We start from the raw sequence: 24,343 nt of genomic DNA on the forward strand, positions 1-24,343 counted from the left end.
CAGATAGCTAATGTTCAAAATACTTTTACTTGTCTTTCTATTGAATATTTGCATCTTAGCAAAATGGAAATGCATATGGTTATGGATGTGTTAAACTTTGTAAACCTAAGTCAGAATACTTACATTTTAGTAATTCAAAATAATTTATCTATAACAGCTGAACTTTGAAAAACTGCAAAGCCATCAATTTTTAAGGCAGTAGAAGATTTTTCCAGTATCAGTTTCATTCAGGAGCAATTAGTTTCTACAGAGAAAGATGTGTCTCTTGCCAACTAGTGGTCACTTCAGAATGCAATACTCTTTTTAGCAATGTAATGTGTCCCACATTTATTAGCAAAAAAATCAAACGAATATTCTGCAGTTAACAAGGTGGCTCTTTGTGAGAAGTCACTGAAGACCTAGAGACATAAAACAATATCTTAGCAAAGGACTAAACAAAACAACACTATACACATTGCCCAGAATTATTATGATTAATAAAGCTAAAATGTCTATTTAAACTCTCATGGCTCATTAATCAAAACAAGTTTATAAGATGTCTTGAAGCTTTTGGATATAAAATATTGTAAAGATACATTGAAAGACACTCAAATGGTCCACTGAATATCTTATGAAAAATCTTTTGTGGAAAAAGAGCTGGGAAAAATGAGAAAAAAATTCAATTATTTCTAATAAATAGTGATCTATTTTCCAGTTCTTTCTCATCCCTAATCAGACCTGATTTTGGTTTCATTGAAGATACTTTTAAAATTTTGAAGCACCTGAATTTAAGATGAATCCACACTTGACTACAGTTCACTTTGGGCCCTTTTTTTGGTTTTGTGCTTAAGTAAAAGCTCAATGATTTTATAAATTCTCTTAAATTTCAAACATCCTATTTCAGAAATACAGACATACAATAACCTCAAAGGGTTGTGCTTGCCAAACCTAAATCTATTTATCTCTTTCAACAACAGCAAAAGTGGAGATCCCACTTCATCCCTTCATTCTATATTTAGAAATTGGGTACACTGACATGAGGCAGCTTAATCCCATTTAAAATGTTAGAAGTTGAAATATCAAGAGCTGTCTGAAAACTGATTAATCAGTGAGTTCCTGCCAGTCTGTTTTTGACAATTTACACTTTCAAATCAATAGATCCTTTTGATTTCCCATCAGAATAACATCCTTCTTTCTATAGCTCAAGGATTTAGTATCAAAGGCAGACTTTGGCTGCTTTATTTCTAAAAACAATGAGCACAACTTTTACTCATCACTCACAAAACAACACAAATAAATTACAATACTGAAAAGATTTGGATTAAGTCTATTTTATACACTTGTTTACATATTTTTATTAAATTATTACAATTATTCCCTTTTAAAAATTCAGAATTTTCAATGGAATTTCACAGTGTTACTGAAATGAAACAACTATCATCACAAATTATGCTTAAAGCTCTATTCACATCAAAGGGTTCTGGATTATGCCTGTGTTAAAATTCCCACCCTTGTGCTTCTCTTCTTGCAGCTGGCAACACTGGAGATCTCAGCTGTGGATATTTTTAAATCAATGCCTGATCAATGACACTAATTATCTACTTAAAATTCCATGTGTATTTCAAAATTGTATTAGCTATACTTGTAGTATACTGCTCACACTTGCAGGGTGTTCAGTACTGTATATATTTTGTTGCATTTGAGAAGTTCTAAAATAAAAGACCATTTCAATTTATCAACAAAAAATAAATGTTGATAAAATGGGTGAAGATACTTCTTTTATTATAATACTTCTTTTATTATAATACCTTGGAAACTATTGAGTAAAATATTTTTCAGTCTTCAGAGTCCTTATTCAAAGATTAAAACTTGTAGTAAAACACGTGTCTGGCAGTGATGCAAATGCTATTAACTAAGTCCTTCTCATCTTTCCTGAAGATATAGTTAGTACTAGTTTCTCATGATCTTTTTTTAAAAATTATTTTTCACAAAATTGTTGGGTAATGGACTCAAAATTCTGGTTTGGATTTGAAATCTTAAAAAGTCTTGAGGATTCCTGTTGATTTTTCAGGTACATTATGTTATTCTGAGAATGATTCAATAGGTTTGAACGCAATGGATAACATCTCCTGAAATGGATTTGTTAATGTATATTTGGATTTTTATTTTGGATTTTTATTTTGGGCTTTCATTTACACTTAATTCCTCAAAAAGGATTATCTAGGGTTAGATTTCTCCCTGCTTATCTTCTGTCCAAAACAATTTATTTCAAATTACCCTTTTTTCGCAAAGTTTTTGTGACATTTGTTCATAACAATGTAGAATTGCTATGAGTCCCAAAATGTTTTTGTTTTTTCTTTTACCTGTTCCTTTGCAGGTCAGACTATTTAGCAATGATCTCTTTATGTTGTCATGCAAATGGTACAGGGGATAATCTATGAGTGAGACATCCTGCAATCCACTCATGTTCAGGCAGACAGCAACCTTAGTGTGCAGTGATGCATAGCTATCTCTGAAATCAGCACCACTGCTATTCAAGTTAATTCTCTACTGAAGGACTAGAGACTACATCAGCCAAAAGGTATGATAAATTTATTATAAATGCTCAGCTTCTGACCTCAGAGTATTTGCAGAGTTGACTTTTGCAGTGGCTGTCACTCCATTCCTGCAATGCTCACATTAGTCACAAAGAGAAAGTCCAAACCACCCCTTACAAAAAGGCTGAACTGAGACCTGTGCATAAATGTAAATAGTGCACCCTTTATTTGCTTTCTAGACACAGTCATCATGAGATTAATGCACAACTGTATTTCAGTTGTCAAAAGTAAAATGAAAAACAGGTTAATATGAAGAATGAATGACTGTATAAAATGAAGAACAACTTTTTTTTTATTGGTAGGAAAGGAAGGCCTTTCTACCCCCCCCCAAAAAACCACAAACAAACAAACAAAAAAACCCCACACTTAAACAACAAAAAACTGTAACGTGAATTATTCTTGAGGAACAAAAAAGCAGTAGTGCCGGTAGCCTAGATAAATTCATGTACTATATAAAGGAAGAGAACTTTTTACCCTGAGCTACTGAAGTCCGATCAGCTTAATTTATTGATGACCTTTTACTTTCATTTAACATGGTTCTTGAGCTATAATTTACAAGATAGGAAGCGAAGGCCAAATTTATATTTGGTACTAACTGGTACCAAGTACCAATGTGACACTACAAAGAGACTGCAACAACAGAAAGCAAGAGGAGTATCCACATGCTTATAATTTAACTACAGAAAATAACTAGTGGAAATACTTTTGATCCTGCAAATGACATGAATATTAATTTTAAGATGTATTAAAATCTGTTGATTCCTAAATGACAGTAGTATATAAAAATGCATAATACTGAACTTTGTATTACTAAACTTATAAGAGAATTCTTATTTTTGTTAAATAATAACAAAGAAAAATAAAGCAGCGGGCAGACAAGTCTCTAAAAAGACTACTTCTATAAAGGAGTTTAAAAAAAATTCGTAAAAACTTCTACTGATTCCATCCAAATAAATTCTACTTAACTCTACCTCACTATTTACAATTATGCTAATTTAACTGTCTTAAAAAAAACCCTTAAAGTACATTGTCACTTCTGTTTATACATCAGTAATCTTGCTGATGGAGCTACTTGACCTTTTTCTTCTGATTTCAGTCATTAGGAGGAGGTATGGGAACAACCCCACTGTGGGTGAAGAAAATCATAAAGACAAGTCCACACAGTTATCTTACAAGTGTAGCTGCTTGAAGATGGACCATTGCAGTTTTGTGTGATGTTTATACCAGGAGCAATTAATGGAATTCATTCCAACATGGACAAGGAAGTTAATGAGCTGTTATACACTGCTCTGTACAGCTGAAACCTTTGTTATACTCTCTTTCCATTCACTACATCCAAATAATTTATTACAGCCTGTCTGGTTATCAGTCAAGTTCCCGGACAACAGCAAAGTTGATTGAGGAACCATGGATAGATTTCATTGTTCACTGGAAATCTGAAAGAAGTATAGTAGCAAATGTATTGTAATTGTTTTATTTTACACTAATTTTCATGATCTAGCACTAATTTCTCTGCCTAACTGTATTGGGTCTGGCTTAGATGGAGTTAATTTTCCCCATAGCAGCCCTCGTAGTGCTGTGCTCTGCATCGGTAGCTAGAAAGGTGTTGATAACACACTAGTGTTTTGGCTACGGCTGAGCAGTGCTCGCACAGCATCAAGGCTGTCTCTCCAACATTTTTTGCCCCCCTCAATGGCAGGCTGGGGCTGGGCAAGATCTTGGGAGGGGACATAGACTGGACAGCTGACCTAAACTAACCAAACAGATATTCCATACAATATGATGTCAGCTCAGCTATAAAAGCTAAGTAAAGGGAGATGGAAGGGGGGGCGTTTTCATTTTCCGGAGCAACCACTACATGTACAGAAGCCCTGCTTCTCAGGAAGTGGCCAGACATTGCCTGCTGATGGGAAGTAGAGAATAACATCTTTTTTTTTTTTTTTCTTTGCTTTTGTGCATGACCTTTGCTTTCATTTTATTAAATTGTCCTTGTCTTGACCCACAAGCCTTTTATTAAATTTTCCCTCCCCAGTCCAGCTGAGGAGGGGGAGTGATAGGCAGCTTTGGTGGGCACCTGGCACCCAGCCAGGGTCAACCTACCACACTAACACTTTACATACAACAACTTGCAACTGAAAATTATTCATCTAGAATATAAATTATTTCTGGTTTGGAAGAAAAACTAAAGGATATATGACTGTTAGACAGAGACTGCTCTTCTTCAACTTGCCTGGACATCCCTGAAATTTATTGTAAAACTGCTAAGTATTAGGATTTCACTGTCAATCTCACTTCAAAAACTCTCCTAAGTCATTTGTCTCCCAAGCAGGACCAGATTATGACAGAAAGTTTAAAAAATGAATGAAAATATAAATATGCATTTTGCCTACATAATGCCATTTTCTAATATAGCTGTGTATTTAAGCTATTATTTAATAATATGTCTATCTTTAATATTGAATTTAATTTAAAATCTTAAAAATAAAATCCCATTAATGGATACTTTGTTTCTGTTCGCTTGTATAGCAAAAAGATGAGACAGTCAAGTCAAAGTTACTTTCCACCAGTTAGTTCTACTTTAGATACTAGTCAATTTAACATTAGTAGTCTGTTACTTATGCCATATGTTTCATGAGTGTCTAATTTTATCTCTTATGTACTATTTTCTAAAGTAGCTTAGTATAGGACTTTCTTCATCTTTTTGATGTCTAAAGATGTAGATTAGAATGAAATATAATAAATGTAACATAATATTAAAAAAGTTATGACTGTATTTAGTTGAATTATCTATCTGACACTGAGGGAAATAGTGACTAAGATATTCATCAAAATGCCACCATTTTGTAGGGCTTTGAGGTTAATTTAGCTTAGGAATTCTGAGCTCTCCATCTCCAAGCTGGTACGGCAGTACTGTCCCAGTGCAATGGCAGTATGAGCAGGATCATAACACAGAAAAGCCCATCTTGTATGCCAGCAAATTGAACACTAACAGGGTAAGGAAAAATATTTTAAAGGACATAACAAGAGACAGATCCTTTGTCAAATTAAAGTCTCTAAACTTTTCTAGGGGTGTGGAAGGAAGAATGTTTTATTTTTTTTATTACTTTCCCTTAGAATTGAAAAATTTAAGAATTCTTTAAAAATTGCAATTTAAGACACTAAATTTTTTTCATTACAAATGAAATTAGTCAAGATTACATCATATCAAAAAATTCTTACCCTTTTTTAATTTAGGAAATTGTCAAAAATCTCTGATCTTAGCACATCTAGCAATAGGTGAATGGTTTTGAGTGTTATTGATATGTCAGTAAAAAAAATCTGACATCCCTCCTGCCTCAAACATGCAAGGAAGAATTTGAGGAAAATCAGATGCATTAGCACTTACGATCTATTTTTCCATCCTTCAAAATATTAAAGGAGGTATGAACTTAAATTTTTCATACTGCAAAACAGGCTTGGGACTCAAATTTTGCTATGACTTTCTAAAAGGCATCACATTAATTCAAAGTTTGGATAAAACTCAGCCTTTACCTAAGATTTTAAAAAAATATTATTTAAAACTATCTAAATGCAAAATATCAATATTGGTAGATCAAGTTTTTTATTTTTTATTATATTGAGTTTAACAAAAATGATAACATACATGAGTTGTAGCAAATTTGACTTCTGAAGTAAATTTTTATTTGAATATTGTAGTTCTACGCAACTTTTTGCAAAAAATGTTCTCACTTTTTTTCTATTCCCATAGCTGTATTTCAGATAGAAAAACAGTCCCAAACAATGGCATTAAAATACCCTTATTACCATTTCCTTGCTTCTTCTGTGCATTTCACCATACTTTGAATTTGTTATTCCACAGGTGTTCTCACACAGGAAATAGATCTGGATGAAACCTTTTGTTATGCTTTGTTACTCTTGAATAAATTTTGACAACAAAGCTGGCATTCGGTTTCTGGAAATAACTGTATGAATATTCCTAACTCCTCATAAATGTTCATGAAAGCACATTGCTCTATAAATATTTAAAATATTTCTAAAGTTTTTATCCTATTTACTTACTCTACTTAGGAGTAATTTACTTTTTCCTTCCTTCCTTCCTTCCTTCCTTCCTTCCTTCCTTCCTTTTCTTTCTTTCTTTCTTTCTCCCATACACACTTTTGCAATATCAGAATCACACCACACATACACAAACCCAAAACAAAGCAAAACAAAACCAGCATAAATTTCACTTTAGACATTAATAAAATACTACTGTTTCAAATTTTGCCTTCACTGAAGCTGGTGTAAACTTGATAATTTCTTAAAACTTGTAGTGCACCTACAATACCATATACAACTTTCATATGCATCCATATATATTTTCTTTAAGGTGTTTAAAACAGGTGTTTAAAACCATTTTCTATAGAAAAAATGAAATGGTATTAAAAAAAATTGTAATTAAAAGACTGAGAGATTGATGGCAATGTTCACACTAAAAGCTGTAATTATTGCAGTAGTTAAGGAAAAAAAAATCTATGATTTCTTCCTTAGAAACTGAATGGTACAGGAATTTCACTGACTATATAGCAGTATGCATCATCTGATCTTTTATGCATAAGTCACTGTAGCCACTGCTTATTTTACTTAGTTTAAATATAACAGATTTACATTGTCACTTTTGCCTTTTTCCCGACACACCTATTGAAGTCAGGTAAGTCACAAAACTCTAAGCCATGATGTTAGCTGGATCAACTTAGATTTGCTGTTAATTTATAAAAGCTGAATGATTACCATCAGATTGGGTCTTTTTCATTCTATCTTCATTTTCTTATTGCTTGTACTAAAGTAAAATATCAGCCTTAATGAATTTTATTTGCATACTAATGAAATGGAGGGACTAAGATCTTTCTAATTATCTTTTGGTGACTAACAAACCTAACTGCTATTAAGTTTTTTAATTTGTCTGCTTTTTTATTTTAATTGTTAGCATTAGATTATGCAAATTAAACTGTTTCTTAAAAAAAAAAAAAAGAAAATTTCTGAAAATAAACCTTCTTACTTTGTGAGAAATGTTATTTTTTTCTTTAACTGTTTCCTTGATGTTTTCTTTAGCTACTGATAGGTAGAATTCTTTAATCCATTTTGACCTACTTAGTGCAAGTTCTCCAAAAGTGATTCAACAACAGCGTTTTATTAAAAAAAAAAAACAAACCACAAACAACTTTACAGTACCATATTGAATAAGCTATCCTTTATTTGGTAGCTGTTAATGCATTCAAGTTTCCAGGCCACTTCTCAAAATCTGGCAATGTAAACTGACAGCATAATTAAAATACATGGGTTTCCTCCTACTTCAGGGAAATAGAAAGCTGTAAGGCAGATTTTTTGGCTACTTAACAACTTCTATATTCAATTTTCTTCTGTCATATTCTAATCAAGTAATTGTGTGTGAATATGGGGCGAGGCAATCACAGCCAAATCCCTATCCAGCTCATTTAGCTGCCCAAATATCAAGGCTCTTCCATGGGTACTTGTACTCTTGTAGAGCAACTCTTTTCTGAAGTTTTCGCCCATAAAGTTGCAAAAGTTCATTAATTCAAAAGAAGGCCTGCATTCGTGGGTATAATGGTTCACAGTCCCATTAATAAACCTTTTCCAGTGGGATTGGAATGGTGAATGAGAGGACTTTGTGTATGTACAACCAGCATGAAATACTGATCCCATGTAGACAAAACAAGACGACCCTGACCTCAACAATAACACAATCTTCTCTCTGCTTGGCAGAGGGCTTTTCCACAGATCCTGGTTGGGAGATAATATGTCAAGAAACCTACATTTGCAGAGGGAGCAAACTGTCTATGGTGCCAAACTTCAGCTGACTGCTCATCATGAAAAATATTAACAGTGGACAGAGGCACATCCTTGATGGCCCAGATTAGATATTGGTACTTATGGTTCCTCTCACCAGTCCTGGTAGGCATGCTCTGCATGCTGGCCATTTTTTCTGTTCTTTTGGGATACCTCATTCCTCCCTATAAAGAAGCATGTGTTACCTATCAACTTGGGGGGGGGGGGGGGGGGGGCGGAAGGACTCTCCTTTGGATGATGTGCCTACTTTCAAGACATACAAATCCTTAAATGCTTCTGTCCCCACCTGGCTTTTTCAAGTCTTTGCAGATCTAAGAGCTTAACCAGGGTGTTCTTTGTTTTTCTCATTTGTTTTGGGGGGTTTTGGTTTCTTTCTCTCTTTTGTTTCTTTTAGCCTCATATGGAAATATACATTTAAAAAAAATACGTCCCCAAACATTTTTCCATGTCACCTATTCACAGTGGTGGAACCAGCATAGAAAAACAGCCTAGTTTTTCAACAAGCTTTTCATGATCTGGAATTTTACAACACAGTTCAGTGGTAAATTATACAGCTATATGGACAGTAAGAACTCCTTTCTTCTGTTCCTCTATACAAAAGCTTCATTATTTCTTTTTGTTAGAGAATATGCTAAAGGAGAATCACTAATTCAGCTCAATGCTCAGATTAATTTTTGAGTCGCAACTTTGTAGAATACAGTTCCTATTCTATAAGTATGACCTCCATTCTTCCTTCTAAACACTTTGTAAGTAACGATGTTAAAGTGCTTATTTCAATAGGTAAATTGAATACCTTAGCTTTGCATAATTGCTTTGCCATGATTACTTACTGTATCACCAATCTTCATGTCATTTACACATTTCATCTTAAATGATTTGTGTTTACTTGTATATAATCAAGAAAAGTATTGAACAGAGTTGGCCTTAGAGTTTTCTCTGAACTTCTGTGGAAACACCTTTATACGGTAATGATAAATGCTTTGGAGATCAACCAGCTAGATCTTAATCCATTTAATTTGGACTGTATTGATATTGTGTTATGATTTAAAATTAGAAAGTCATACAGCATTAGTCCAAAAGTCAAATTCCACATATATTAAATCCCTGCATTTATGTCTACTAACCTCAAATAATTAAATCATGTGTTTTCTATTTTTCCATTAAAAATATTTGACTACTATTAGCGTTTGGGTTTTTTACTTAGTTCTTGTTACTTGACTCTTCTATCTACTTTTCAATTGTTACAAGCAGACCTGATGTCAGAGTAACTACTTCAGCAGTTAGCAGGAGTATTCATTGGCTGTGCTTGAGTATTTGCAAAGCTTCAGGAAACAGATGCACTAATAATAATTAAAAGTTTGAAGAACATTTAAGAAGTTATTCCTAGATGTTATCACTTTCCTTAGCTGCTAATGGACTGAAAAAACTTTGTCTTCCTGTAATTCAGCATTACCCTTTTCCTTTACAAACAGCGCTGAAATACTATTGCAGTTAGCTGTTTTACTAATCTGTCTCCTACAGCATTCTCTCCTCAATCCCTTTAACTTTTCCTATCAATTTGCTACATTTAGTAAACAAAAAGCTATATGGTTAAAGAACTATTCCTCCCTTCAGTGCAACTTCCCACATTCCTGATAAATTTCCTGCTAATTTCTACCTTTTCTTTGTCAATTGAAACAGTGTGGGTTTATATGTACATTTGTTTTACTTCTTTACCGATGAATTACAACAATTTGACTCCTAAGTAATCTCTGTAAAAACATTATACTTTTTCTTGTCTAAATTGTGTTCAATTTTCCCTAATTTTGGCATTTTAAGAACCAAGTATATTATCAGACTGGGACCATAATCTGCTTGTCTAAATTGAATGTTAGAAGGCCACAATCACTCCTAAACACTAACTTTGGCTGAATAAATTATTTGGTTTTATTCAAAGTACAGAATTATCTATATTAAAGGCAAACTCATTTACAATTATCAGACAATTTATTTTGAAACTTTAATGATGTAGTCATTGCTTCCATGAGATCACTGACAACACAGCAACCCAAGTCATATTCTCCTAATAACAGATCTTTTTTGCAGTCTATAAAGTTTAACAATCATTTATTGTGTGACTAAATCCATTTGTTTATAACCATGTATCATATCATATCATATCATATCATATCATAATCACTTGCTTTGTTCCACCCAGATAAAACTTTCATGTATATAGACCTACAAATATAGTCAGGTTTTCCCTTGAAAATTCACAGAAAAGAGTTAAATACAGATTCAGTACAAAAAAGATATTCCTTGTTCCATAGTGAGTACTGAGTCTCTACTCTCAATGAAAAAAAGAAATATAAGTTAAGGCTAATTTATTTCAGGTTAATTTGTTGAAGACTGAAGAAATTTTTCATCTCACCTCATCTACACAATTCTATAGAATTATGTCTGAATGAACCAAAAGGTACCTAACCAAACAGTCTGGTCAAAAGTTATTAAACCAACAAAATATTTGAACATGACAAATGAATAAGACATTCAAATCTGTACCCTGTTGAGTACTGTGCACCTTAGGTACACGGAATGAGAAAGCAGAGAGCTAGCAATCTCCTGATTTGGCAACTTGCTTCTTTGTGTCTACATGCAATGGAAAGATACCAGATGTAAAGCTATGAGCATTTCTAATGTGTGCACACACTACAAGGAAATGTGAAGGAAATAATAACTCTAAAAAATGTATGCTAAAATGGTAAATACAACTTTATAGCACATGAAAAGAGCCAAATGGAAAAAATTTTTAACATTTTTGGGAAGACCAATATACTCTTTGACGAGAACTCATGTGTTAGTTAAGATTCTAAGAGCGCATATTACTTCAAATCAAGGCAAGTCCTTACACACCATAAAATTTTCTTTAATATCACGATTTCATTCAAAACAGAAGTTCATGCTTATCAAATTTGTACACTAGGATAATAGATTGGAGTATTCCTTCTTCACTATAGAGTTTCTATCTACAAGTACATTCCAAATGTTCCAGTAAATCGTGGATATACAAGACTGGAAATGCTTTTGGCAGTACTAAACATTCTTAAGATTTAATTTACATATTTATCAATTATATGCATTGATATAAAATATAATAATTAAATATATGAGGGGAACTTGATGTATATGAATGGCTTTAATTAACAAGCACAGTTCTTATTGTCTGTATTAAAGCTGAATTTTTAACATTAGATTGTGACCTAAGACACAATATTTCAGTGAGGTCTCCCAGGACTGCACCTTTGAATCAGTTTCTTTGTTGTTTCCTATTGGGTAATAATTAAACAGAAGTCAGTGGCCATAGAAGTTCCTTCTTCCATTGGCTGATATAGCACCTCCAGCCTCTGCATGCTCCTGTTTTCAGACAGCTTACCAATGGGTGGGAAGTTGAGCTTCACAACTTCTTTGAACTTAGACTACACTGTGGATCATGATTGGTTTACAAACACTAGACAAAGATGATTTGAAACAGTAATGTATGCTCTTGGACATCCAAACTGATTTCATTTAAATCCAGACTTTAGCTGGTTTTAAAACCATAATTTTAAAACAGAGTATTATTTTTAGGTACGTCAGCAAGAGGGATTTTGTTTAACTAATAACACCATATTGCCACATATTGATAGAATCTTTCCTAAAGTTATTTATTCCTCCTTAGCATTAGAACTGTGATGTTAAAACCAAGAACCTTGCTGGTATGCTGGGGAAAAAAAAAAAGAAATATTGTCTTTATTATGTTATTGACAAGCATGACTGATTTCCTGGATACTTGCCTGATGAGGCTGATGACTGAGGTTTTTTGGTATTTCAAAGTTAATTTTTATCTTTTTAATGTTCAATGTACTTACATGTATTTTTTAACATGACCTTTGAACATAAATACTTATTACAAATAGGCCACAAACACAGAGAAAGTCTAATGTGATATGTCTTGACAGTTTAAATACGTTTTTTTGGACAGATTTTATATGATCTAGCAGATACTGTTAAAAAGTATCAGAATAGAAATCCTTCACACAGAAAGTATAATAAGACTGTTCCCAATGACAATTGGGAACAGAAAACATGTTTACAGTAATTAAAATAAATTCATCATTTCTCATTCCTACTGTATCCTTGACATGAAATATAAGATTTGAGTTACCACTAAACTTCAGCTAAAATGGGTAATCTCCAGATCTTCTGACATATACCAAGTGTTTAAACCTTCTAGCTGCATGTTAGAAAAGACAAAAATAACAATGCTAGCAAAGTTTAATTGCATTTAACAAAAGAAAGTGTCTCATAATTAAAAAAAAGGCTGAAAATGTACGTTTAATTACTATATCAAATACAATTAGAAATGATACAGAGCTTTCAGAAGATTTATGAGGAGGTGTAACATAAATGATAACCTAACAGGCAAGTTTCCTTCATTTTACTAAAAATTTGGACCACGTGCCAGTTGTATAGTTTGCCTCAGTGTCAGTGAATAAGCATAAGAAAACACTAGGTTCAGTGAAGAAAAAAAAATACAATAATTAAGACTTTAAATTGCCAGAAAAAAGAGAAAACGATTTCTCAAAACTATTTCCTGAATATCTGGTCCTGCCTTTCCAAATGTAATCTGCATTTACCCTTATTTCTTTAGAGAATGACGTACAATGACATTCATAAGTTTGCACTTCTTCTATTTGTCCTCTAAGAGAAAAGAGATTATTTATGTTATTATTGTCTTGTTAAGGAACAAAATTAATTTAAATTTTGTTTTAAGATTAGGCGTAAACGTATGTCCAAAGCTGTCTACATTTTATGCTGGAAAATCACATGAAGATTTTGGTTTCAGTCAGGATGAATCCTTTACACTAAAATTAGTAAAATGTTCACAAATGTCTGAAAGTATAATTTACCATGGAAAAACTTACTGAACATGGCAAAGTGAATTCTTTGACACTGTTTTACTTTCCCATTCTCCTTAAAACAACAAACGTAACTCTCTCCAGTTCCAATAACCCAGAATATGCTCACTATGTATCATTTTGATGTTGTGTACAGGTACAAAAATGCTTAAAAAAAACGTAAAAAAACCCAAACACATCAATCAACCAATAAAATGCACTTACCCTCTCTTCGATTAAGTCTTGCAAATCCAGGGCTGTGACTGCTAGACAGCTCCGATGAACTGCTGAATGAAGACTGAGGCAAAGCAGACACCAACTGATCATCACAATTATCTGCCAGTGAAAAATATCACATTCTGGTTAATACAATGAACACCACTTACTGGAACTGTAATGAAACAGAACACTAGAAGAATATCTGGATCAACCTTGTACCTGAAAGCAGCATATGTCTAAATATTTTCTCTTGCTGTACTATATGTAAAAGTACCAGTACTGAGGCAGCACTTTTTTTACCCAATATTTAATGAGACTACCGGGGTATAATTTATTAGGTTCTTCAACTGGCTGTACTTGCCCACTTCTAACCTAACTTCTGAGATCATAATGATAAATGGATCACAGCTCACTCACTATCATTTACATGAATAGCAACTGATACGTTCTAGTCCTGGTTGTAACATGAAGCTACAACCTCAGTGCATGCTCTTTGTTTTCTTGAGACCTGATCCAGCACAGGTCTGTGCAATTACATTTAACGTGCAATCACATTAAATACAGCTAGATCTTAAAAAAAAACCCTGAACCAAATGAAATAAAAAATAATCTCATCCCTTTTAAGCACTTTAAGAATGACAAAATGAAAAATCTTTTGCTTTGCCAATGGTGTGCATGTTTGATTAAGACACAGCACAAAATCATTATCACACAGTTATTAGTATGCAAGTCTTAACATCATACAGAATGAAACCTGAATGTTTCAGAAAAAGACTTAACTGCAGTTCACAATCAATGGTGCATAAGAAAGCAAATGCTAATCAATACCTTGGATGTTAAATGCCTCTCCAGTTCAATTACTATACAGGGCATGTGTTCATTCTCCATTTAAATTTGAAAAATATAAATTGAAAATCAATACCTGTTCTAGTTTTGGCTGAAAGAAGACTGACTTTAAAACACTAGAAGAAGTGTAAGCAAGTCTTTCCCTAGCTATACTATGCTGGCATCTGTTGTTTAGAAAATGTGAGGAAATTATGTAAACTATTAGTCTTTATGAAATGGTTCTTTTTAGGGCAAACACACTCTGTGGATTCAACTGATAAGTGACAAGTCACAGGTGAGTCCTTCTTCTTATAACTCTTCTGTTTGTCTACCAGATTTCCACTGTCAAAATCATGAATATTAATTAATACAAAATCTTTTCCTGACTCAGTGCTAATTAGGTGTTTCTCCTGAATAATTATGGATATTTCCAATTAGCAGCAAGATTTTTATATGAATGTCTCAAGGGAATTTTTTAATCACCTTCAAAAATTTTATTTTTTTTAAAGTCGGTTCATTTTGTTTTTAAGCAAAGCTCTTCCTAAACTGAAGGCCTCATAATGACCATGACTGCTACAGTTAGAAGTTCTCTCGAATCCTATAAATAATATCCAGTCACTACAAACAAGAGGATGTATTAATTGCCTTTGATAAGTTCACATATATCATACTTCTACCAAATTCAGAACACCTCACTTACGTGAAAGTAACAAATAAAATTAATATTTACTTTCCTAAATTTTTTTTCCTGCTCTAGCCTTCTGTGATACAAACTGCAGAATTTTATCACTACTCTTTATTGTCTAACCGCAAGCTCATTTTTCACTTCATGATCCACAGATTAGTTTCATAATGTTGAAAGAGACTGTGTTACTTGGGACAAATTGTCCAACTGTAAGCACAGAAGAAAAAAAAAAAGAAGGGAAACAAGATTTCATCTTATGAGCAAATGCATTGCACTGGTAAGTCTTAGAAAAGGATCTCATTCATGAAAGCTTTCTTTACAACATAGAAAAGAAAAAGAACTTATTAGTCATAAACTACACTAGAAAGAGAAGAATTTGATGCTGCTGTTTTTGCACAGAGAGCTACGTACACTGCTGATGTAAGGGAGCACTTCAAGTGTCATTAATTCTTTTTCTACTGTCAAAGGCTTTTTCCCCCAAATCTATGTACATGATTTAGAATCATAGAATCACAGAACAGTTTAGGTTTGAAGGGGCATTTGAAGATCATCTAGTGCACCCCCCCTGCAAAGAGCAGGGACATCTTCAACTAGATTAGGTTGCTCAGAGCCCCATCCAACCTGACCTTGAATGTTTCTAGGGATGGGACATCTACCACCTCTCTGGCCTACCTGTTCCAGTGTTTCACCACCCTCACAGTAAAAAATTTCTTCCTTGTATCTAGTTCTAATCTACTCTCTTTTAGTTTATAACCATTACCCCTTGTCCTATCGCAACAGGGCCTACTAAAATGTCTGTCCCTATCTTTCTTATAAGCCCCACTTAAGTAGTGAAAGGCTGCAGTAAGGTCCCCCAGAGCTTTCTCTTCTCTAGGCTGAACAACCCCAACTCTCTCAGCCTTTCTTCATAGGAGAGGTAATAATTCTGGGAGTCTCTACATTTATTAATGTTCATTTTACGCATGCAGGTGAAGCTGCAATGCTTAGGAAGAATCAACTTTGCTGCCATTAATACATTCAGATTTGAATAAATGAGTATCTGTGATCAAAAACTTCATGAAAAGGCATAAGGCTCTTAAAAATAAGAGATGTCATGTTGTATCAACAGGACTACTACTTGCTAAAACCTCAGAAAAAGATGCCACAAAAACTACCCTCCAACAGTTATTTATTAAATCTATGATTCAGTCATGTGGGCTTCAAAGCACTCTTTTTCCTATTACTTTGAAGATCAAATATCCTCGAGCTCATCTACTGTTTTCAACAGAAGATGTTTAATTTTCCCTAGGAATGAGCACATATCTCACTTTACTTAATAGAACCTTTAAGTATGTTAATTGTGGTAATTTAGTCTTTGGTCCATGTGCAAGCTTGTAATTACTTTCAAAAGATTCATTGAATTTAATGAGATTCATGTGACATAGATAAAAAGAGATGTGCCCCTCTCCTGTTGCTGAGAGGTATTGACCATTGCGCTGATGCCGATCATGGTAAACTCTTCATCAGTGAGGATAAGAATAATGAGAAGTCAAATTGATAGATGTACAGACAATTAGATCAGGTTAGTTTCAGGCCTTCTAGCTACACAATATGCAATGTCACTTACTATGAAACTGGTCTGTGGTTGCGGCTGCTGTTACATGCTTCCTCTTGCACTTGTTTCCTGACCAGGGATAAGCTGTTTTTGTTCAGAGCCTTAAGCACTTCATCTTCTGTCTACTGCTGCCTGTTTGTAGCTAAGAGTTTAGAAACAGCTAACTAGAAAAGTTGCACTGTTTCATGCATGCCTCTATGAGCTCCTTGAAGCAGTTATTAGCCACTAGTGTTTTCAGTACATTTTGTGGAATGTTTCTAGGCATTTCCACATATTCCATTTGAACAGCATATCAGAGCCACAAAAGCTCACAGTGCTTTGCTTTGCTGAGGTTTTCTAGACATTTTCAGCTGCTTACTACTTTGAAAAATGTTAACCCTTCAGGTTGAAATTTTATTGGTGATTGGCCCAGGCTGATTTGTTTGTTTGTTTAAACATGAGTTTTCATCAATAGATTTCACCTATTTCTTTAGGGGTGGGGTGGCAGCATGGAGGCAGAATTGCCCAAGGGATTGCCCGAGGGGAGATGATTGACCAAGATAAGAAAAGAAAAGTCTTTAGGCTTTTGTTACAGTTTCTCTGTGAATGTAAAGAATGATTTATCAAGAAAATAATCTTCATGGCAGGGCTGATTCTTTTCTTGAATTTGAAACAAAGTCTTCCAGTTTTCTGATAAAATTATTAGCCTTTGCAGACAGTGGTTCACACAAATTCAGCACAGAATTCTGACAGTTAGCAGTCAGTTGCTCCTAACATACTATTCACCTCAGGCATGTGATGTTTACCTTAACAAAAAACATGCAATGCTACATTTCTTTCCTTTCAAGAAGACATCCTCATTTCACAATTGCAGTTTTTTCATGCCAATGAGGGATCAAGAACAGGAAGTGAGTACAAAAAGCCAAATGTCCTTTGTGCTCACTGACCACCTTGTTGTTGTCCAGGGTCACAGAAGTCTTTTTATGACTGAACATAGAGAACTTAAAAGCCAGACCAGAAGATAAAGGCTGTAGTTAGATAGATCAGAATTTAATGATCGAGGACAGGAAGAGATATAACCTTCTGTTTTCCAAACACAGGTATTTACAAAGATTCACAGCTTTCAATAAACCTATAATGGCTCGTATGGTTCTTATAGCTGGGAATTATGCTTTCCTTAGGGTTTTATTTATTTATTTTTACTTTTTATTTTTATCTGACTTCTTGAACTACTTTTGTTCCATACTTTAAGAAAAAGGAGCATGAAAATCACAGGGTAATCTAATTAGTTTTTACAAAGTGAAATAAAGGACTTTCTTGTTCTTAATACCCAGAAATCACCCAAGAGTCAACAGCTTTTGTCTTAATTGACGTTAAAGACATATTGATAATAACTGAGTTAACTCACCCCTTATTCTCTTGGTCTTTTCTAGAAACCTTCAGTCTATGATCCAATGCAAGTGAAGTTCTGTCACTGAAACTTAACTCCTAATTCCTAGTGCCCTTTGAAACCCAAAAAGTCCTTATATTAAGTTCCATGATTATTGGATTAAGACTGTATTTTTTTGATAGCTTTCACTTACATTTTATGTGTGTGATTTCAGTGGTGAGACTGTATGATTCAATAAAAAACTTTAGAGTAAGACAAATTAGAACTGTGGGGTGATGGGAGAAATGGATCATTTTCTGTTCGACTCTTCTTATTCCCTTTGAAGACATATAGCAAAATTTATTAATTAACCAAATATGCTGCAGTAACACTTTAAGATCAGCTTGTTCAAGGTGTACCCTACAGCAAATCAAGAAAGTAGAAGGGCATACTTTCTACTAGATAGGCAAATATCTTGTCTATTTTGACTTAAAGGCATATTTCTTATCAAACAAGAGTCAAAACTGGCAAGATTAAGTAGAACACATTCTAAAACATCAGCAGAATCTGAAATATGTGGGATCTTATGGGCCCTTGCTTAGTTGTATAAACTCAAAATAATATTTTTTAATATTTCTACTATTAAAAGTTCTTTCATTCTGTTTTTTATTGCTATTGAGTTTTGGTGGGGATCTTGGCAACACAGGTTGAAAAAGTTTTTAATGTTAAAAGTTACTAATATAGTAAATGTTAATAAGAATGATCTTATAAGTCAAAAAAATTAATTCAGTAAGTATAAAGGGTTCATTCTGTGAAAAACAGTGAAAGACTAATGCAATCTCTAATGTAAGCTGAGAGTTTCTTAAGCATGTGTAGTAGTAACATGGCAAGATTTATAGAGGGAAAAACAGGAATTATATATAAGTTTTTATATGTTAGACATAAGTGAATATATTTATATATTTTTAATATACATTTATAAATATATATCTATTTTCTGAGACAAACATTTATATATTTTAAGGGAACTAAAAAAAATTACTTACAATTTAGAATTAAAGTATTTCATAGCGATTAAGAACAGATAACTTTTATTATCAGCATTCATCTTTTTTCCATGTAGGTGCACAGTACCTGAAAACTAATTTTGTACCTGCTTGAAACATCCTTTCTCATGAAATATGTCTTACACTTTCTCATTAGATTATTAAATTTCCACTGTCTTTGGGCTATCTAACAATTTATTTAAAAAAAATGGATTTTTTTTTTTTTCAGCTGGGATAACATAAACAGAGTTTAGTAAAATGTTTCCTGAGATCAATAAAAGCATCTTGTCATGGTTTAACCCCAGCTAGCAACTAAGCACCACGCAGCCTCTCACTCACTTCCCCCCCGCCCAGCAGGATGAGGGAGAGAATTGGAAAAAAAAGTAGAAATCGTGGGTTTTGATAAGAACATTTTATTAGGACAGAAAAGAAGAAACTAATAATGATAATAATAACAATAATAAAATGATTGGAATATACAAGTGATGCACAATGCAATTGCTCACTACCTGCCAAACGATACCCAAGTTAGTCCCCAAGCAGCAATCCCCCACCCCTACTCCCCCCAGTTTATATACTAGGCATGACATCCCATGGTATGGAATACCCCTTTGGGCAGTTTGGGTCAGCTGCCCCGGCTGTGTCCCCTTCCAACTTCTTGTGCCCCTCCAGCTTTCTTGCTGGCTGGGCATCAGAAGCTGAAAAATCCTTGACTTAGTATAAACACAACTTAGCAACAACTAAAACCATCAGTGTAATAGCAATATTATTCTCATACTAAACCCAAGACATAACACTATACCCGCTACTAGAAAGAAGATTAACTCCATCCCAGACAAAACCAGGACACATCTTTACCAAAAGTCAGAGTATTTCAAATGCCTTATTACCAGAAGAATGTAGAAATAATTTTTCTTTCTCCTAAACTAGCAGAATCAGACAGAATTCACACAGAAGGGGGAAAAGATTGTTTGTTTGTTTGTTCAATGATAGTTTTAACTTTGATTTTATTAAATCAAACTTTGCTCAAAGGTAGAGGCTTTCTACTGGATTACTTTTCACCCAAGAAACAAACTTGCCATACTTAAAGTTAGAAAAGAAAAGAACTCTTCCATCTTATTAAAGACAAAATTTATACCAAAGTGTTTCAGAGAGAAATAAGGAATATAATTTAGTGCCTAAAAAAATAAATAAATTTTAAAAAAGTATACAAATTCAATCCAGGACTCTGGCAATGAAATTAAGGGAAGGAAAAGTCATATTCAAGGAAATTCCATCAACTGTCACTGAGACAGCCATCTTTATAATCACATTAAACAAAGCAATCTTAAACAAACAACTAATAAAAGTTCTTCATGTTTGGAAAGATACTACTCACTCTAACAATAATATAAATAAAAAGATAAACTCACAATTTTTTTTAAAATATATTTGAAATGATATATTTTTAATTAAGGCTTTTCCAGATCAAAGGAAATTACATATGTAAGATTCATCTTAGAACCAAAACTTTATGAACTGTCTTTTCCTGGATGTTAATCACTTTACACAGTCTCTTTAGGGAGACCTTTACAAATGGGTAGCATTTGTCTGAATCTGCAAGATTCTGCCCACAAAACACTGGAACGCTGAATCCCCTTGACTTCATTTCTGCTCTAGTCCTACAGCTATGGTCTGCCACTGATTCCCAGCCAACTTTTTTACTGCAAAAAACATGATAGTATACATAATTCTATGTTTATATAAAACTAAATCAACAAACCACTCATTGGAAACAGGTTACTAATGCTCTTTTTTTTATCTATAGATCTGCTTATGTGTTAAAAGATTAACACCCTTGCAGGACAAAATTCTACTTGCTGCTAGGGTGGGGGGGAAGCAGAGGGAATGGTGTTTAGGGGAAAATAATTATAGGTAAGAATGTCTGAGCTGTAAAAGTCTCATGATTTTACTACTTTCATCAATATCTACTTTTGTATTACTGTCACTATATTGGCATAGTGAAATACCTCCTTGCAAGAGAAGTGTAAGATTTCACAAGTAACTTGTGTACACAAGCCCCAGAAACATAATTACTGATTAGGAGACCTGTGCAGCTGGTTCATTCTTCATCACATTGGATTTGAGACAATCATTGTCAGTCACTGCATCTCAGCTAAAGTAAGATCATTTTTAAAGCATCTCTGACAACATCACATGCAGTTGTTTAATGAGACTTTAACAACTCTGGTTATCTTTTCAACTACAAAGCACTTGCCTTCCTCTCCTAAAGCTGAGGCTTCAGAGGAAGGAACAATAACATGAAAACTCTTCTGGCAGGTACTAGAGACATGTAATTTGGAAGCTATTCATTTGGATGAAAAATAAAAACCAAGAGGGAAGCTCCAAGGTGAAGCAATACCAGGCACAGCACTAGTGACTTCCCTTGATGCTTTGGTCAAAGACAGGAAGGGAACTAGTTAGTTAGTATTCTGGCCCCTGACCATCACCTCCAAAGGCACAGTGCTAGCTCTGCTCTGCTTGAAAGCATCTGGCACAAGTAATTAAACTCAAGAGGTCCGAGAATGCTGAGGGCGTTACAGATAAAATACTTGTTATGGCACTGCAGGAAGAGGAAAAAAGAAAGTGCATACACTTATTAATATCAGGATGAAAATGATCAATACCAAACTAACACCACTTACAGACTATAAAAATTGTCCCAGAAACAGAAGAGAAAGCCAGTAATTTGTACATACACGCACAGAATCTAATTATATTTTACAATGTTGTAAATTCACCTTTTTCTTCATAATTTTATATATTTAAATATCATTACTGATAGGAAATAATACCTTTTTTCAGAGATAAGATTTCAAAGATAAAATCTTAAATCTAGCTTCAGCTGTAAGCCTTTGGATGTTGTTATTTTGTCTCCATATGAAGGAAAAATCTCCTGTCTTCACTATCAGTTATATTATTTCAAGTGCAAGTTTATACAGATGATGATCAAGTCAACTCTCCAATTCTTTAGTAAGACAAATTCCTTTAATCTTATTCTGTGAGCCTTATTTTCCAGCCTCTGCATTATTTTGCAGGCTTACTTTGAGCAGTCAGTATTTGCATATCTTTCTTGAAGGGAAGCTACCAGCAAGAAATCGGTAGCAGAGGTCAGTGCTGTGCGCTGAAAGCAAACTGATTCCTAACTTCTACTCACTATTTCCTTTGTTCAAGTACTTTCATACACTGTATTTGTGAAACCTTTGCCCATTCCATTACACAGGTCTTATTTTGAAGAAGTTTTCCATAATCACCTCTTAAGCATTTCTTAGGTCAGTACTTCTTGGGGTACTTTCTCATATAATGGACATAACCTGATTTGGTAGATCCCAAATGTACACACATACTACCCAATCTACATTTATCTCAAGAATCATGGTGTTTTGTGTTATAAATATGTAAATAGAAATTCAGATCATCCTCTAATGACTACCTACCTCTCTTTTTTTATTATTTTATTTATATAATCTGTAATTATTATGTCATTTTTATCCTAGTGCATGTCATTGACAAAATAGGACTTGATGAAGTACCCATCCCTAAGGCATGTTTCTAACCAAAGCTCAATCTGGTGTTATCGCCTTATTTATAGCTACATTTTTTGAGATTGGCATTGAGCCACGTCTTAATGCAACTGAAGATGTCCTACATTAATGACATAGATTGCAATTCTTTTAATCAAGTCTTATACAGCGGTAAGTCACATGATTAAGTTATGAAAGTATATAATATTAGAAGAGCTTTAGTCATAAATTTCTAATAATGTCATTTACTCCTTCAGATTATTAGTGAAAGTTTTAAGTTCAATTGATCTAAATACTAAAGCCCGCCCTGAAGTCCTGTACTAGACTCAAACTCATTTACTATTACTCGTTTGTCTTTATACATCATATCCAAATCTTTATGAAGGTATGTTTCTGCCATTAAAAACTATCACTATCACTTCACTGAAGTCCAAATACCACTCTTTTTCACTGACAAATTTGTTAATCACTTTATAATTTGCGAATGCCAATAATGAATAAACTGATAGTATGAGCTTTTTAGAATGCATGGACATGCATGGACTGCAAGCAGTGCTTTTTTTTTTTGAATGATTGGGATCTACTAAGATCTGATATCGTCATGCATAATAAATAATGAAATGGACTGTCAATTTCACTGGCATACATGATGAAATCTGACCTCACTAAACAGATGCAATTAAAACCTAAAAAAATAATTTAGGAAGATCAATTAGAAAAGCCTGTTACATATAGAAATATATAGATCTTTGTATTTTAAAGGAATGCCTGTGCAGATTCACTAATTTTCTGAAAATGAAACGTGGTCTGAGCATGGGAAATTTTAAAAAGAGACAATACCCCCATATAAGTTTCATATTTATCTATAATAAGTTACGTATGGGTACAACTAAAATAAAAAAAAAATTATGTACAAGAACTTACAGCAGAAATATTACACACTCCTTACAAATCTTGAAGCTTAGGCTTGCATACCTCATTGCATGTCACTGCATGCTACAATGCCTTCTGAATTACCAAGTTTTGCTGGAACACCTCTTTTCTTTTTGGTGCCATTTTTCCACCTGCCCCTTCAGCTGGACTGGAGTCACACACTATTACCTTTTGCATGCTTTGGAAGAAGTATTTTGGGAGCTAACACACCTGTTAGAGTGTTCCAAACTACACACATAGATAAAGAAAGTGTTGTTCTCATCCAGGTACCTTAAATCACATTAAATTCACTTTCAGTTAAGGCAGAAGGGAAAAAAAAGCTTGTAAAATGTCTTTCTATGAAAAAGTGAAAGGCCACACAGTCAGACAGCAAACACTAATCGGAAAGATTTCTCTTTGTCGCTTACTTTTTTACTCAACTACCTTGCTGTTCAAGCCTAATAAAGTTACTGTTTCAGACTTTCTACATAACTTCAAGGCTTGCCTCTTTGGGACTGTTTGCCACAGAAATCACCAGCTGGAGAGAGATCCTCTGTCAATGAATGGGCTGTGGTACCCTTCTTTGAGTGTTTCATTAGCTCTTACAGGCAAACACATCTTCAAAGTCTCCAGTGGATCCACAAAGACTTAAGTTTTCCTCCCACATCACCTTCTATTCCCTCCTTTACCTGACCACTCTTCATAACTAAAATAAACCTTGTTCCACTTCCTTGAATATCCAGATGTCTCTTTGCTAGGCTGGCTGCCACCTCTACTTTACTAGCGTAGTAAACAGCTCCTTGCTCCAAAGG

The 24,343-nt window shown here is 33.9% G+C and overlaps 1 protein-coding gene across 2 annotated transcripts in view; it reads right to left on the reverse strand.

Moving 5' to 3' along the window:
* Window positions 1–24,343, reverse strand: part of CNTNAP4 (contactin associated protein family member 4) — a 248,668-nt gene that overhangs the window by 194,139 nt on the left and 30,186 nt on the right. For both annotated transcript variants that reach the window (XM_069777544.1, XM_069777546.1), the window contains one exon: window positions 13,565–13,675. In XM_069777544.1, coding sequence (XP_069633645.1) covers window positions 13,565–13,675 — 111 coding nt within the window. The remainder of the gene's footprint in view (window positions 1–13,564; window positions 13,676–24,343) is intronic.

The sequence above is a fragment of the Haliaeetus albicilla genome, chromosome Z (assembly GCF_947461875.1).
Source record: "Haliaeetus albicilla chromosome Z, bHalAlb1.1, whole genome shotgun sequence".
Classification (NCBI taxonomy): Eukaryota; Metazoa; Chordata; class Aves; order Accipitriformes; family Accipitridae; genus Haliaeetus; species Haliaeetus albicilla.